Genomic DNA, 16,553 nt, shown 5'->3' with positions numbered 1-16,553 from the left:
ATGGAAACAAAGGCCAGTTTCAAGGCATAATTCGTGTGCCACATGACATGCTGTCAGGTCGCTCCAGAAATTACATCATGTCGCTTAAAAACCAGTTGAAAAAACGGTCTTTGGAGGACGCAGCCTGTGAAATCAGACATGGGGAGCATTTTTCTTAAACTCGACCCCCGTGGGGACTATGCGGTTCAGAAAATGGACGGATGGATGGATGGATGCCTATAACTATACCACTTACTTTCTGCAACGAGGGCTTGTTCCAACATAGAGAGTACACTGTATGCGTTCATCCAAGACACTGTTGACTTCTGCTGGCGATTACGTCTCATTACAATCATTTTGCTATTTTGTGAGCAACTGCATTAGACATCTATGTATCCAGTGCATAAAACACAACTATTTTTTGTATTGTAAAATACTCCGTTTAAATTCAATCAAACAGAGTTTTACTAAACAGATTACTCTTCAATTGTGCAACTGTCACAAACAGAGACGGGGCGACCGAATGCAGCAGGAATCTTTATTGAAAAGGGGAAAGGGGAAGTGGCAGCCGATCAGGAACCGGCGGATGACCAGGACAGAGTCGCAGCGGAGTGCTGTCCTCTGAGCAACAAGCTGGCTGACGGCAGAAACCATCCTGGCGGAGAGAGCATCTGAGCAAGCACGCCGGGCAGCAGCGCATAGTCGTGGTCGGGGGAAGTGACGATCAGACCGTGGTCAAGGACAGGCGAGTGGTCAGGACAGGTGAATCGGGTCGGTCCAAAGTCGGCAACAGGAAGCGTTCGACCAGAGCAAAGTGAGCAGTGGCGTCACGGACAGGGTAAGGAGACAAACCGACACAGTAGAGCTGAACTAACGAGCAGTGGCAGGTGCTGTTGATTGGCTTGATTGGGGGCTTGATTGGGGGCATGGCTGGAAGCTGACGCAGGGACGTGACAGCAACAGAGCTCTGCTTAATTCTGAACCCAGATTACCTCAATTTAAATTTGGTTTTACTTATCTGTTTAGAGCTAATTTTAGATTACATTGTTTGAAATGGGAGGTGTTTGAAATGGAAGATGACTGATGCCAACAGGTTACCACTTATTCCTTCATTGTTTTTTTTCAAATGGTACGATTGTTTTTGACAGAATGATGTCACGTTACAGGGTAAAGGTGTCCATTATTATTTGTATCAGTTATATTTTTTTGCTCCGTTTAACCAACAATTATTGCAAGTATTTAATTATTGTAGGGCGGTTCGGTCCCTGTATCACCGATGCCAGAGTCTGGTCTGCATTTCCGGCAGTAAGTCGGATTCGTTCCCGCGTTGGACTCCGCCAAGGCTGCCCTTTGTCACCGATTCTGTTCATAATTTTCCATCCATCCATCCATTTCCTGAACCGCTTAGTCCCCACGGGGGTCGCGGGCGTGCTGGAGCCTATCCCAGCCGTCATCGGGCAGTAGGCGGGGGACACCCTGAACCGGTTGCCAGCCAATCGCAGGGCACACAGAGACAAACAACCATTCACACTCGCACTCACACCTAGGGACAATTTGGAGTGATCAATCAGCCTACCAACGATGTTTTTGGGATGTGGGAGGAAACCGGAGTGCCCGGAGAAAACCCACGCGGGCTCGGGGAGAACATGCAAACTCCGCACAGGGAGGGCCGGAGGTGGAATCGAACCCGCACCCTCCTAACTGTGAGGCGGACGTGCTACCCAGTGCGCCACTGAGCCGCCCTGTTCATAATTTTTATTGACAGAAATTCTAGGCGCAGCCGAGGCGTTGAGGGGGTCCGGTTTGGGGACCTCAGCATCGCGTCTCTGCTTTTTGCAGATAACGTGGTGCTGTTGGCTTCTTCAGGCCGTTATCTCCAGCTCTCGCTGGAACGGTTCGCAGCCGAGTGTGAAGCGGTCAGGATGAGGGTCAGCACCTCCAAATCCGAATCCATGGTCCCCGATCGGAAAAGGGTGGAATGCCCTCTCCGGATCGGGGATGAGATCCAGCCCCAAGTGGAGGAGGTCAAGCATCTTGGAGTCTTGTTCACGAGTGAGGGGAGGATGGAGCGCGAGATCAACAGGCGGATCGGTGCAGCGTCGGCAGTAATGCGGACCCTGTACCGGTCCGTTGTGGTGAAGAAAGAGCTGAGCCAAACGGCAAAGCTCTCAATTTACCGGTCGATTTACGCTCCTACCCTCACCTATAGTCACGAGCTATGGGTCGTGACCGAAAGAACGAGATCCCGGATACAAGCGGCCGAAATGAGTTTTCTCCGCAGGATGTCCGGGCTCTCCCTTAGAGATAGGGTGAGAAGCTCGGTCATCCGGGAGAGACTCGGAGTGGAGTCGCTACTCTGAGAGGAGCCAGATAAGGTGGCTCGGGCATCTTATCAGGATGCCTCCTGGACGCCTCCCTGGGGAGGTGTCCCGGGCATGTCCCACCGGTAGGAGACCCCGGGGACGACCCAGGACGCGCTGGAGAGACTATGTCTCTCAGCTGGCCTGGGAACACCTTGGGATCCCCCGGGATGAACTGGATGAAGTGGCTGGGGAGAGGGAAGTCTGGGAGTCCCTCCTAAAGCTGCTGCCCCCGCGACCCCGGATAAGCGGAAGAAGATGGATGGATGGATGGATGGATGGATGGATGGATGGATGGATGGATGGATGGATGGATGGATGGATGGATATTGTCGGTGCCGCCGTCAATTACGCTTGCTCGCCATGCAGCAGTTAACGCTCACCACGCATCAGCTCACGCTCACCACAGCAGCTAACGCTCGCCACACAGCTAACACTCACCACGCAGCTAACGCTCGCCACACAGCTAACACTCGCCACGCAGCTAACGCTCGCCTCGCAGCTAACGCTCGCCACGCAGCAGCTTTCAAGAGCCAAAGAAACGAACCTGGAGAGGGATTAACAAAACCAAGGATCTCAAGAGTGAAAGGAAAATACGCTTGGAGCAGGATTTTCCGCCTAGCTTGGACACGCTGCCATCACGGCACCTCTGGACACTCTTTTTAGCACTTTTTTACCATGCTGACGAAAGTGGAAAAAGAGCTTAAGGAAGCGCTCGATTTTCTGACTGCGGAGATGGAGGCCGTCAGACTAGAGCAGAAAACAATTCTCAACTTGGTTGAAGAAGTTAGAACGCTACGACTACAACTCAATGAGAAGGAGAAAAAAATTGCACATTTGGAAAATCGAGTGTCGGACCTCGAGCAGTACACAAGAATGAATGGCAATTGTCACTGGACTTGCGATTAAACCCCGGTCATTTGCTCGGGCGGTGGCGGGTTTTGATGGGACCAACCAGGCTGACTAAACCAGCGTGGAACCTGTTGTTTAGTCAGCCTGGTTGGTCTAACTTTTTCCTATCCAAGGGCATAGAACTGGACTGGCATAGCATAGAGGCCTGTCACTCGTAGGCCTGTCACTTGTAGACCAGAATCTCAACTTCAAGGTGATCGAAATTATGACTGTAACTATTGCTGATGTAATGGAATGGAATCGAATGTATTACCATAGAAATCAACATGGGGATTTTAAGGACATTATGGAGGGATTATTTGCCAATGCAAATCAGAAACTGAACTTCATCTGTGGTGATCTCAATATAGATCTTCTGAATCCCAACAAACATAAACAGACTGACGAGTTCTATGGTACATTGTTTAGTATTGTCTCTTGCCCATGATCACCAAGCCAAGCAGAATAACATCACATTGTGCCACTCTCATTGATAACATATTCACAAATAACTTGGAAAACAATATCATTAGTGGGTTATTGCTGAATGACATAAGTGACCATTTGCCTGTTTTTGTGGTTTATGACTGTGATTATAATAATGTAAAGGATGGAAGTAACGTTTACAGGAGGGTGAGAACATCAGAAACCCTGAGTGCTTTCAGAGCTGATCTATTGACGGAAGATTGGAATTGTGTGTATAATGAGTGTAATGTAGACATAGCATATGATATATTCCTAGAAAGATTTATGTCATTGTATGATAAAAACTGCCCACTAAAGCAATGCAATAGGAAGCATAAGTATACAGACTCCCCATGGATCACAAAAGGTCTACAAAATGCCAGTAAAAAGAAAAATTATATGTATCGAGAATTTATAAAGCAACGATAGAGACAGAAATCAAGTACAAAAGATATAAAAATTAGATGACGCAAATTTTGAGGAGGTGCAAGAAGGATTACTACAGCAAGTTAATAGAAAAAATAGAAACAATAGTAAAGGAATATAGAAGGTTTTAAACAGTATTATCCAGAAAGGAGCTGCTAACACAAAGTATCCTGAACGCTTCATGGATAATGACAAGACCGTAAACAATATGGAAGATGCGGTCAATGATTTGAATGCATTTTTCGTGAATGTAGAACCGAAATTGGCTGAGGGTATCATTGACCCGTCGATAGAGCAGGCAAGAGCAGTAGGAGATGGTATTGAAATTAATCCAAGTTCAATGTTCTTGAGAGCAGTTGATGAGAAAGAAGTTTTAGATATTGTAAAATCATGCAAGAATAAAACATCTACAGATGGGAATGATGTCGATATGGCCTTAATTAAGGAAATTGTTGATGGAGTGGTAAATCCTCTGACATACTACATCTGTAATTTGTCCTTTAAAACAGGTATCTTCCCAAGCAGAATGAAAACGGCTAAGGTTATCCCACTGTATAAAACAGGAGATAAACATCTCTTTACAAATTATAGACCTGTTTCTATATTATGTCAATTCTCTAAAATCTTGGAGAAGCTTTTCATTGTGAGACTGGATAGCTTCACTGAGATACACAATTTGTTAACTGACAGCCAATATGGATTTAGAACAAATAGATCAACAACTATGGCACTAATGGATTTGACGGAAGAAATAATTAACTGCACTGACAATAAGGAATATGCAGTATGAGTATTTATTGATTTGAAAAAAGCTTTTGATACCACTGACCATAACATATTATTGTATAAAATGGGAAGATATGGGATGAGAGGTGTAGTATTGAGCTGGTTAAAAAGTTACATTACTAACAGACAGCAGTTTGTTAAGATGGGTAATCATATATCATCATGCCTAGACTTTACCTGTGGAGTCCCACAGGGGTCAGTGTTTGGCCCCATATTATTTATTCTGTACATAACTGATATTTGTAAGGTGTCAACTATCTTTAAATGTATTCTTTTTGCAGATGACACCAACATTGTCTGCTCTGGTAATAACTTAAAGATACTTTAGACCATTACAACTGAATTGTCCAAACTAAAAATATGGTTTGACATTAATAAATTATCATTGAATGTAGACAAAACCAAACTGATGGTATTTGGAAACCGTAAAATAGATACACAGGTTCAAGTAACAATAGATAATGTCAATATTGAACAAGTTTATGAGATCAAATTTTTAGGAGCAATATTAGACAATAAATTCTCTTGGAAACCTCATATAAGATACGTTAGAACCAAAGTAGCAAGGAGTATTGCAGTACCGTGCAGTGCAAAACATATTCTGGAGCAGAGAATGTTGTATACGCTGTATTGTTGTCTTGTTTTACCATATTTGACTTACTGTGTGGAGATATGGGGAAATGCATACATAAGGACTTTAAAACCATTAATTATACTACAGAAAAAAGCTATGAGAATTGTACACAAGGTTGGATTTCGAGATCATACAAATAATGTGTTTTTAAAATCAAACGCGTTAAAGCTAATGGACTTATTCAAATTTAGACTGGCACAGATTATGTATCGAGCAAAGACTCAAAAACTCCCAGGGAACATTCAAACAGTGAATCCGCAAAAGATGACGAGCGAAGTGGTGAAGGATCACAGTATATTTATATATACAGAGGTCTAGAGGGCACTGTCACCCTTGTCAGCAATTTTTTCCCAGTTATTTTTATTTATGTCAACACCAACATTTTTATTTGATCTTTTTATGTCTTCTCCAGAGCTCTATGCTCAGTTCGTATTGCGTTGCCAACTTCATTTCTGTGAGTGATCGCTATTATTTATTATTAGTTTTATGTTTGCTGCTAGTGTTCCCTGCACGTTAAGTTGTGAAAGTGAGAAGCCACCCCCATACTGCCCCTCTCAATACATGCCCAGTTTGTCAGACTAGCTGTCCCTTCAAATTGAGTCGACAAGCAAGTGGCTGTTCTGGGTTTGGTGCAATAAATAAATTATAGAATGGTTCCACGTACTATATGCAATCTGCTCAGGCACTAGTCATTGCTGTTTGGCGCATTAAAGCAGCACTTGATGACTTTATTTTCACAATATTTTCACAATTTGTATTTTCACAATATTTTCACAACTCACCTGATGGAGCATCAACTTCCAGCTCGTTGAATAGTACTTTTGTCATGGCCTAACCGTATCACTTTTACTAGCACTAAACAACTCTGAGGAGGATGGAAGCAACACTGCCAAACAAAAAACTATAAATGTGCTGACTGCTTTAGGTCATCACTACCCCCTTTGTGTGCAATTACGGAAGTCGATGCTAACGTCAACATACGATTACTGCTGTCATAACAGCAGTAACCATGCGTTGGTACAAATCATCGGAAGAAACAAAAAGTTTTGTCTGAGGCCAGCCGAATAAAAGCACATTCAAGGACAAACATTGGCTCGGCTTTCACTCACTGACGTGAGCTCTAAGACGAGGTGCTATTAGAGATGTGAAATCTTTGGATGATCCATAAACGTCAGAATCCTGTTAAACTTAATTGCTATGACATACACGAGTTTGTCTTGGCTCTTACTAAAGGCATTAGTTATTTTGCCGTGAACGGCAATTCTCCTGCTACATTATTTTACCGTGAATGAGTCTGTTTGGTCAGTCGCCAGAGCCTCCAGCGAATTGTCTATTTTGGGTGCAGTAGGTTGACCGTGAATAGGTTATTTTAGCGTGATGTGTAGGCTGCTGTGTAATGGTCGTATATATGTATGAATGCATTTCTTTTCAAAATAATTTTATGATAAGCTTTAGACACTTTTTCTGTTGAACACCTCATCGCTATTCATCCTTTACACAGCCACAGGACACAGAAATGTAATTCAGTCCAACTGCAGAAAGCAAAGTCTCAGAATTTCACAACACTGGGCCTCTGGCACGATGAGAAATGTGTCCACTTCAGGAAAAACACTACTGCGTTTGTCAACATGGCGTCGCAATAATAAACTTAAAGTGATAAGTTCCACAGTGCTGCTTTAAATGAGTTTTGTTTCTATGTAGTTTTGAAATATCCTATTCAATCATTGAACACACCTCGAGTCTACCAATACATAGTGAAGGCAGGTTTTAGTGAACCAGGCGTCTTACTAGTTAGAAAAATACTCACCAAAATAACTCAGCTCTCATTAGATTAATGTAACTACATTCTTATAGTTGCAGAGTATTAATGTTTTTTTCAGCATAAAATTATGGTTCAGGTGATTCCATGACATTACTTGCTGATTAACTTCTGAAATGTAATAATTGTATCCATCTGGAGCACAGCATCTCTGTGTGGTGGTTAACTGTCTTGTCCTCATCAGTTCATCCTGAATGTGCGTCTGGACTACCGCCTGTCCTTCTTGCTGTCCATCTTCAAGAAGCAATTTGTGGACGTCTACCCGCTGGCTGATTCTGATTCTACCACCAGTTCTGAGCACACAGGTGCATTGCCGCTCACGAGGGAAGCAGTGGGCAGTGAGTCTGAGGGTGTGGCTCCAAGCTAACTAATAATGTCTGTTCCTGCAGCTGCCATCAACCTACAGCACATTGGAGAGCAGGCTGAGGCAATGTTTGGAGTTGGGTACGTCATAGAGGACTAAAAGTGTAATTGTGTAATTTGTGTCCAACCGTTGTGTGTGTGTTTGTGTGTGTGTGTGTGTGTGTGTGTGTGCGCGTGTGTCTGCGTGTGTGTGTGTGTGTGTGTGTGTGTGTGCGTGCATGCAGAAAGGGGAACAGCATTCTTGAGGTGGACGACGAAGGCGGCCGCATGTTCCTGCGCGTCCTGATCCACCTCACTATGCACAAGTACCCGCCACTGGTTTCTGGAGCTCTGCAGCTGCTTTTTAGACACTTCAGCCAGAGGCAGGAAGTGCTGCATACCTTCAAGCAGGTCACCCTCCCCTCCCACCATATATTTTTAGTGTGTTGAGGAAATGTTGCGCCAGTTGTAACGTAATGTTTTCAACAGCGCTATATAAAGTTAAAACCCCTCACCATTTCTTTTTTTTTTTTTTTTTTACACTTGCGCGTGTCTGAAAAACAGGAATAAGGTAAGGTGCTGTGGTTAATTTTAGTTTTGAGTCGCCACCATCAACTCAAAAAGCCCCACAATGAAGCCCCGAAATGATGGAGGAGGAGAGAGCAAAACTGTGGGGACATAATACGTTTATAATACTTTGGAGAGAATTGATCACAGAGTAATTTGTATTTGATTATGTGTGTATTTTTTTTATTATTGATAAATAGAGGGCGGCACGGTGAAAACTAGTTATCACGTCCGCCTCACAGTCCAAAGGGTGCGGGTTCGATTCCACATCCGGCCTTCCCTGTGTGGAGTTTGCATGTTTTCCCCGTACTTGCGTGGGTTTTATCCAGGTCCTCCGGCTTCTTCCCACATCTCCCAAAAAACATGCTTGGTAGGCCAATTGAGCATTCTAAATTCCCCATGGGTGTGAGTGTGAATGGTTGTTCGTCTATGTGTGTCCTGCGATTTGCTGGCAACCAGTACAGGGTGTCTCCCGCCGACTGCCCGATGACTGCTGGGATAGGCTCCAGCATGCCCGTGACCCCCGTGGGGACAAGGGGTACAGAAAATGGATGGATGGATGAATGATGAATGGAGGGGAAAAATGAGCTACAACAAAAAGGACACGTGCATAAGCACCATATGTAGTCTATGTTTATAAAGTGAAGTATTGCGTTGAAAGGAAGGGTAAATCGACCCCAACATTGGCACTTATGTGATAGAACTGTATTAAAAATTTAATTATTCCCTCCTGAAAACAACTTTTAACAAAAACAAAAGATTTAACAGTATTTTGGAATAGAGGGCGGAATACTTACTGATGCCCACTTTTTGGGTGGAGTCTGCTTGATTTGACGCATCAGCCTGACTACGTCGCGGAAGGATGGTATCACAATTTCTCTATTGGAAATCATTGTAAACACTATCGGTTAAAATGTACAAAAACAGCATGAACATTTACCCAGGCATCTCTATTTATAACTATTTCAACGTATCACAAGGATTAGCCTCTTTGTGGCTGATTGTTGCCTCTCTGCAGCTGAAGTGGGTCACGTCTATTTCCTTTCATCAGTCACCAACATATGTAAACACGACATGTTCTAAGAGGCTCTACGCAAGCTGAATTGTTCACATGTCGTTAAATAGTGAATTGAAATTTATAAAAGTTCATTTGACTTACATTTCCACTGAACTCCACATATGAGGTTCCACCGCCCATCCGTAAATGAGGTGATTTAAACGGTCACACTCTAAAGCAGACACAGGCAAAATGCGGCCCGCGGGCCATATCCGGCCCTTTGTGCGTCTCTGTCCGGCCCGCAATCATAACTTACATTTGATTACAACTTAATAAATAAAAAAAAATCAGTGTCGTACATGCAATACAACTGTGCTGCTTTTATTTTGAAAGGCGTCACACTTCCGTGTACCGTTCGTGCATGTGAGCTGTGCCTGTAGGTGAACAGCGCGAAGTAATGCTGCCCTCAAAATGTGTGCTGACGCAAAGAAAAGAAAAGTTGACAAGGAGTGCCGTGTTTTCAACAAGACATGGACTGCCAAGTATTTCTTTACAGAACTGAAAGGTAAAGCCGTGTGCCTGGTTTGTGGCACACAGGTTGCTGTGTTTAAAGAATATAATTTTAGTCGCCACTACACGACCAAGCATGAGGAAAAATACAGAAATCTGTCTAATAAAGAGCGTGCAACAGAGGGTGATGCATTGCTAGCAAAACTGCAAGCCCAACAAGGACTTTTTATCAAACTTCACAGCCACAGAGATGCAGCGGTCAGGACAAGTTTAGTAATTTCCCACAAAATTGCCAGAAAAAGTAAGCCGTTTACTGACGGAGAGTTTATTAAGGAGTGCTTATTGGACTCTGTTACACTGATATGCCCGGAGAAAAACTCTCCCGACGTACCGTAACAAGGCGGGTTGAGGACACGTTGATGTTTCTATAAATGTGTTGTAATTCACAGTTTGAGGAAAAGTTAAAGAAGTTAAGAATAAATTGTACTGATTAATGATTTTTTTATATTTCATGTGGCCCCTTCAATTAATTGCCCACCCTTCTCTAAAGCTAAAGGGTTGGCCTCCTCATTCGAAGTCTGGTGCTGGCAATCTTTCCAGCAAGATGACCCCCGGGCATTGTGACGCGGTCTGGGGCGAGCCTCCTGGCTGAGCTAGTACCCGGCTGACATTTTTTTTGTTTGTAAATTTCCTTTTTTAGTCACTAGGTTTCTTTTATTTCCTTTTCATGCTAGAGACACTTTTATGATCTATTTGGGGCTATTTTTTACCCCAGTTTTCTCCGTTTTCTATTACGTATTTTTATTACAACACATCTGTTGGGGCGGCACTACTAAACAAAGAAATGGGTTTGGCCAAACGGTTTCGCAAATCCACCATCTTTATTACTCGGACAGACTTTTGCAGTCCAAAGAACTCAAGGATGCTGAATGTTCCGTTGTTGGATGCATCAATCCACACAACTCATTGCACCATCCCCCAGCATCAGAACCTAAAAGAAGTGCCTGGTCAAATTTCATTTTTCAAGCAGTGTTTCCAGGTCTGTGGGCAAAGTCCTGCTTGTTCAAGGACGTGTGTTTCAGAAATCTTTTGTCAGTATAGAGAAGGATTTGCCTAAAGACTTCATTTCGGTGATGGTTCATTTCCCTCAGTCTATGGAAACGACGGACACAGTAAAACCTTAAGCTTGAGATGACAAAAATAATAAACTTAATTTCACGTTAATAATATTGCATGTCTATGCACTCATTTTCACAGACTTAGCGTCAGTCTTTCTGCTGATTTTAGAGCTGTGCGCTCTGTTTTCACTTCTTGTGGGTGTATTTTGCATCAAAGGTTCTAGCCAGTAGGACAGATCACATAGTTGTATCAGATAATTTGCATCAAAGGTGTTGTATTATTCTTGGGGAACACAATAATGTGTTAAATGCATGATTGCATTAGCTTACTGGTTAACTTGACTGCAGTGCTTCTTTACAAGATGTGTTCATAAATATTAACAGGAAGTGCCCCAACTTGAACAGGAAGTTCCCCAAATCAAACAGAAGGTACCCCAAAATTAACAGGAAGTGCCCCAAATTGAACAGGAAGTGAATAGAATGTGCCCCAAAATGAACAGGAAGTGTTCCAAATTGACCAGGAAATGAACAAGAAGTGCCCCAAAACTTACAGGAAGAGCACCAAATTGAATAGAACCGCTGTGTCCAAATTTGCAGGCTGCATCTTCCAAGGCCAGTTCAAAGGCTGGGTCCTTCGCAGCCCTGGAAGGTCCGCCTCCATGGAACGCATAAGCCGTGGCGAATTTGGACAGGCGGACTATCTCTGTACAAATTAATAGGCAGCCTCCTTCAATGTACAATATCAAAGTCAAAGTCAGCTTTATTGTCAATTTCTTCACATGCCAAAGACACACAAAGAAACCGAAATTTCGTTCCCTGCTATCCCGCGGTGACAAGACATGGCACACAATAGACAATCAAGTAAAGAACAGCGTGCTGAATAAATAATGAATAAATAACACAATAAATAAATAAGAGGAGCAAAAAGGAGCAAGTGAGCGTACAGCAGACATTCCAGACAATAGCGCAAAAGTGCAGCACGCTACACAGAAGGGGGTAGCGAGTTCAGGGTCCTAACAGCCTGGAGAATGAAGCTGTTGGCGAGTCTGGTGGTGCGGGAGCACAAGCTCCTGTACCTCTTCCCAGAGGGCAGAAGGTCAAACAAAGAGTGAACTGGGTGACTCACATCACTCACAATCATGGTTGCCTTGCGGGTGAGATGGGAGGTGTAAATGTCCTTCAGGGAGGGGAGCGAAGCACCAATAATCTTACTAGCCGTATTCACTATGCGCTGCAGGGCCTTCAGGTTCTGGTCAGTGCAGCTACCACCCCAGACAGCATGGCATAATTTCCGGCGCAACAAGGCCACACTGCCTGTGTCCAAATTCACGCAGCCTCCGACAACCAGCCCTCGAATTTGGCCTGGATTCTATGGAGATGGATCGTGAGTTAAGGCTATGAAAATGTGACCTTCACAGCCTTCATTTTGCTTTCCTACCCTCTTTTTGACGTTTATACGTCGAACCAGCCGAAGACGCCCCCGATTGGTCTAGCAACGACACGCCACTTGTATCTGTAACTTCAAAGTAAATGCTCCACCAGCTTTTTCATCTTCGTTTCCAACAGCTTGGGCGAGTTAACACAAAGTGTTAAATGCATTGCTGTAGTAGAAAGTCGAGTAATGTGGGCATCACGAAAGTCTGCAAAGATACTGCTGTCACAAATATCTGTTTTAACAACAGAGTGAAAAGAAATGAGTAAATAAAAATACTCAAATGTTACCTATGAAACACATCTGAACGAAAATGCATTTCTAAGATACTGCTGGCTAAATGGCATGCTCATAAATGCTGATACATTAACCAGAAACCTGATTTATATGTGTAACTATTAGTCAATCCACTAATTCCAAAGGACACAAAACCTTGTATTTGAGTGCTTTATTGCTTAGGCTCTATGTTAGACACCTACTGATTTGATTAGATTTGAATTATTTCCGCAAGTACACAACAGATTTGTTACAGTTCCATTTCACATTTGACATGACTTGATGAAAAGGGAAGCGGGTGAAGCAATCTCCTTATCTTGTCCTGTCCCGACTTCAACCAGAGTTTCAATGTCTGACACGCAATCTACATTACTATAGATTTACCTGTGGTGCTAATACTAAACATCCATCCATCAATCTTCTTCCGCTTATCCCGGGTCGGGTCGCAGGGGCAGCAGCTTAAGGAGGGACTCCCAGACTTCCCTCTCCCCAGCCACTTCATCCAGCTCATCCCGGGGGATCCCAAGGCGTTCCCAGGCCAGCTGAGAGACATAGTCTCTCCAGCGCGTCCTGGTCGTCCCTGGGGTCTCCTACCGGTGGGACATGCCCGGAACACCTCCCCAGGGAGGCGTCTAGGAGGCATCCTGATGAGATGCCCGAGCCACCTCATCTGGCTCCTCTCAACGTGGAGGAGTAGCGACTCTACTCCGAGTCTCTCCCGGAAGACTGAGCTTCTCACCCTATCTCTAAGGGAGAGCCCGGACATCCTGCGGAGAAAACTCATTTCGGCCGCTCGTATCCGGGATCTCGTTCTTTCGGTCACGACCCATAGCTCGTGACCATAGGTGAGGGTAGGAGCGTAAATCGACCGGTAAATTGAGAGCTTTGCCTTTTGGCTCAGCTCTCTCTTTACCACGACAGACCGGTACAGAGTCCACATTACTGCAGACGCTGCACCGATCCGTCTGTCGATCTCGCGCTCCATCCTCCCCTCACTCGTGAATAAGACCCCAAGATACTTAAACTCCTCCACTTGGGGCAGGATCTCATCCCCGATCCGTAGAGGGCATTCAACCCTTTTCCGATCGAGGACCATGGATTCGGATTTGGAGGTGCTGACCCTCATCCCGACCACTTCACACTCGGCTACGAACCGCTCCAGTGAGAGCTGGAGATCACGGCCTGAAGAAGCCATCAGCACCACGTCGTCTGCAAAAAGCAGAGACGCAATGCTGAGGTACCCAAACCGGAACCCCTTAACGCCTCGGCTGCGGCTAGAAATTTTGTCTATAAAAATTAGGAACAGAATAGGCGACAAAGAGCAGCCTTGGCGGAGTCCAACCCTCACTGGGAACGAATCCGACTTACTGCCAGAAATGCGGACCAAACTCTGGCATCGGTGATACAGGGACCGAACCGCTCTTATCAGTTGGCTCGGCGCCCCGTACTCCCGAAGCACCCTCCACAGAACCTCCCGAGGGACACTGTCGAAAGCCTTCCCCAAGTCCACAAAACACATGTGGACTGGTTGGGCGAACTCCCATGCACCCTCGAGGATCCTGCTGAGGGTACAGAGCTGGTCCACTGTTCCACGGCCAGGACGAAAGCCACACTGCTCCTCTTGAATCCGAAGTTCGACCTCCCGACGAACCCTCCTCTCCAGCACCCCTTAATAGACCTTACCAGGGAGGCTGAGGAGTGTGATTCCCCTGTAATTGGAACACACCCTCCGGTCCCCCTTCTTAAAGAGGGGAACCACCACCCCAGTCTGCCAATCCAGAGGTACTGTCCCCGATGTCCACGCAATGTTGTAGAGGCGTGTCAGCCATGACAGCCCCACAACGTCCAGAGCCCTTAAGAACTTCAGGCGGATCTCATCCACCCCCGAGGCCCTGCCACCGAGGAGTTTTTTAACTACCTCAGTGACTTCGACCCCAGAGATTGGAGAGTCCGCCTCGGAGTCCCCAGGCCCATTGTGGAAGCCCACAATGGAAGGTGTGTAGGTGGAATCGAGGAGGTCTTCGAAGTATTCTCCCCACCGACTTAGGCCGTCCCGAGTTGAGGTCAGCACCACGCCATCCCCACTGTAAACAGTGTTGACGTTGCACTGCTTCCTCCTCCTGCGACGTCGGATGGTGGACCAGAATTTCCTCGAAGCCGTCCGGAAGTCATTCTCCATGGCCTCCCCAAACTCCTCCCACGCCCGGGTTTTTGCCTCAGCAACCGCCGAAGCCGCGTTCCGCTTGGCCATCCGGTACCTGTCAGCTGCCTCCGGAGTCCCGCACGCCAAAACGGCCCGATAGGACTCCTTCTTCAGCTTGACGGCATCCCTTACCGCCGGTGTCCACCAGCGGGTTCGGGGATTGCCGCCACAACAGGCACCAACGACCTTACGGCCACAGCTCCGGTCGGCCGCCTCAACAATGGAGGCGTGGAACATGGTCCACTCGGACTCAATGTCCCCCGCCTCCCCCGGGACGTGGGAAAAGCTCTGCCGGAAGTGGGAGTTGAAGCTCTTCCTGACAGGGGATTCTGCCAGACGTTCCCAGGTCGGACCGGCATCTTCCCCCACCATCGGAGCCAACCCACCACCAGGTGGTGATCAGTTGACAGCTCCGCCCCTCTGTTCGCCCGAGTGTCCAAAACGTGCAGCTGCAAATCCGATGACACGACTACAAAGTCGATCATCAAACTGTGGCCTAGGGTGTCCTGGTGCCAAGTGCACACATGGACACCCTTATGTTTGAACATGGTGTTCATTATAGAAAATCCGTGTCGAGCACAGAAGTCCAATAATAGAACACCGCTCGGGTTCAGATCGGGGGGCCGTTCCTCCCAATCACGCCCTTCCAGGTCTCACTGTCATTGCCCACGTGAGCATTGAAGTCACCCAGTAGAATGATGGAGTCCCCAGAAGGAGCGCTCTCCATCACTTCCTCCAGGGACTCCAAAAAGGGTGGGTACTCTGAGCTGCCGTTTGGTGCATAGACACAAACAACAGTCAGCCCCCGACAATATGGCTCCTAGGATCATAGGGCCACGCAAACCCCTCCACCACGATAAGGTGACGACTCACGGAGGAGTAATACTAAACATTAGGGAAAAAAAGAGAATCACAGGAAAACTGAATTTTGACCAGGATAACGTGATTTGGATTACATCAGTGACAATAACAGTAAATAAACAATAATCTGAAGTTAAAAAAATGATCTGTATACAGAAATTATTTGAATACAGCAGTAACACTTGACAATGAAGAGGGAGAGAGAGAGAGAGAGAGAGAGAGAGAGAGAGAGAGAGAGAGAGAGAGAGAGAGAGAGAGAGAGAGCGAGAGAGAGACTTTATTGATCCCCGAGGGTTAATTCAGTAGCCAGCAGTTAGACACAGAAACACACAGATAAATAAACAGATAGACAATACGAACATTGATAACATGTTAAATAATTAAATAGAGCAAATAAATAAATGAATAATTATTGGATCAAATAAATTAACAATGAACAGTGTCTCGACCGTGCACCCGCCCCTAACCCCGCAACGAACTTAAAAAGTCTCACGGCATAGGGAAGGAATGAACGCCTCTGCCTCTTTGTGGAGCAAGATGGTGTCAGCAGCCTGTTACTGAATCTGCTCATGGATGGATGGATGGATGGTTAGATGGATAGATGGATAGACAGACAAACAGACAGACAGACAGACAGACAGACAGACAGACAGACAGACAGACAGACAGACAGACAGACAGACAGATGATAGATAGATAGATAGATAGATAGATAGATAGATAGATAGATAGATAGATAGATAGATAGATAGATAGATAGATAGATAGATAGATAGATTGGGTTGGGAGTTGAAGGGAAAAAATAGGTTGGACCAAGAGGGTGCTTTTTTCCCATCCAGGTCAAAAGGACAGGTGCATAAGTTGGTTCAAGATGGCGGCGCGTGCAC

General features: G+C 45.5%; 1 protein-coding gene across 1 annotated transcript in view; it reads left to right on the top strand.

Annotated features, from left to right (window-relative positions):
- The window catches only part of itpr3 (inositol 1,4,5-trisphosphate receptor, type 3), a 459,677-nt gene that overhangs the window by 272,129 nt on the left and 170,995 nt on the right, over positions 1–16,553 (top strand). The window contains exons 24-26 of the mRNA XM_049754123.2: positions 7,545–7,665; positions 7,750–7,804; positions 7,948–8,113. Of these exons, the coding sequence (XP_049610080.1) occupies positions 7,545–7,665; positions 7,750–7,804; positions 7,948–8,113 (342 nt within the window). The remainder of the gene's footprint in view (positions 1–7,544; positions 7,666–7,749; positions 7,805–7,947; positions 8,114–16,553) is intronic.

Source organism: Syngnathus scovelli, chromosome 2, assembly GCF_024217435.2.
Source record: "Syngnathus scovelli strain Florida chromosome 2, RoL_Ssco_1.2, whole genome shotgun sequence".
NCBI classification, from domain to species: domain Eukaryota; kingdom Metazoa; phylum Chordata; class Actinopteri; order Syngnathiformes; family Syngnathidae; genus Syngnathus; species Syngnathus scovelli.
Note: the sequence above shows the minus strand (reverse complement) of the source record. Positions and strands in the feature narration are given on the sequence as shown.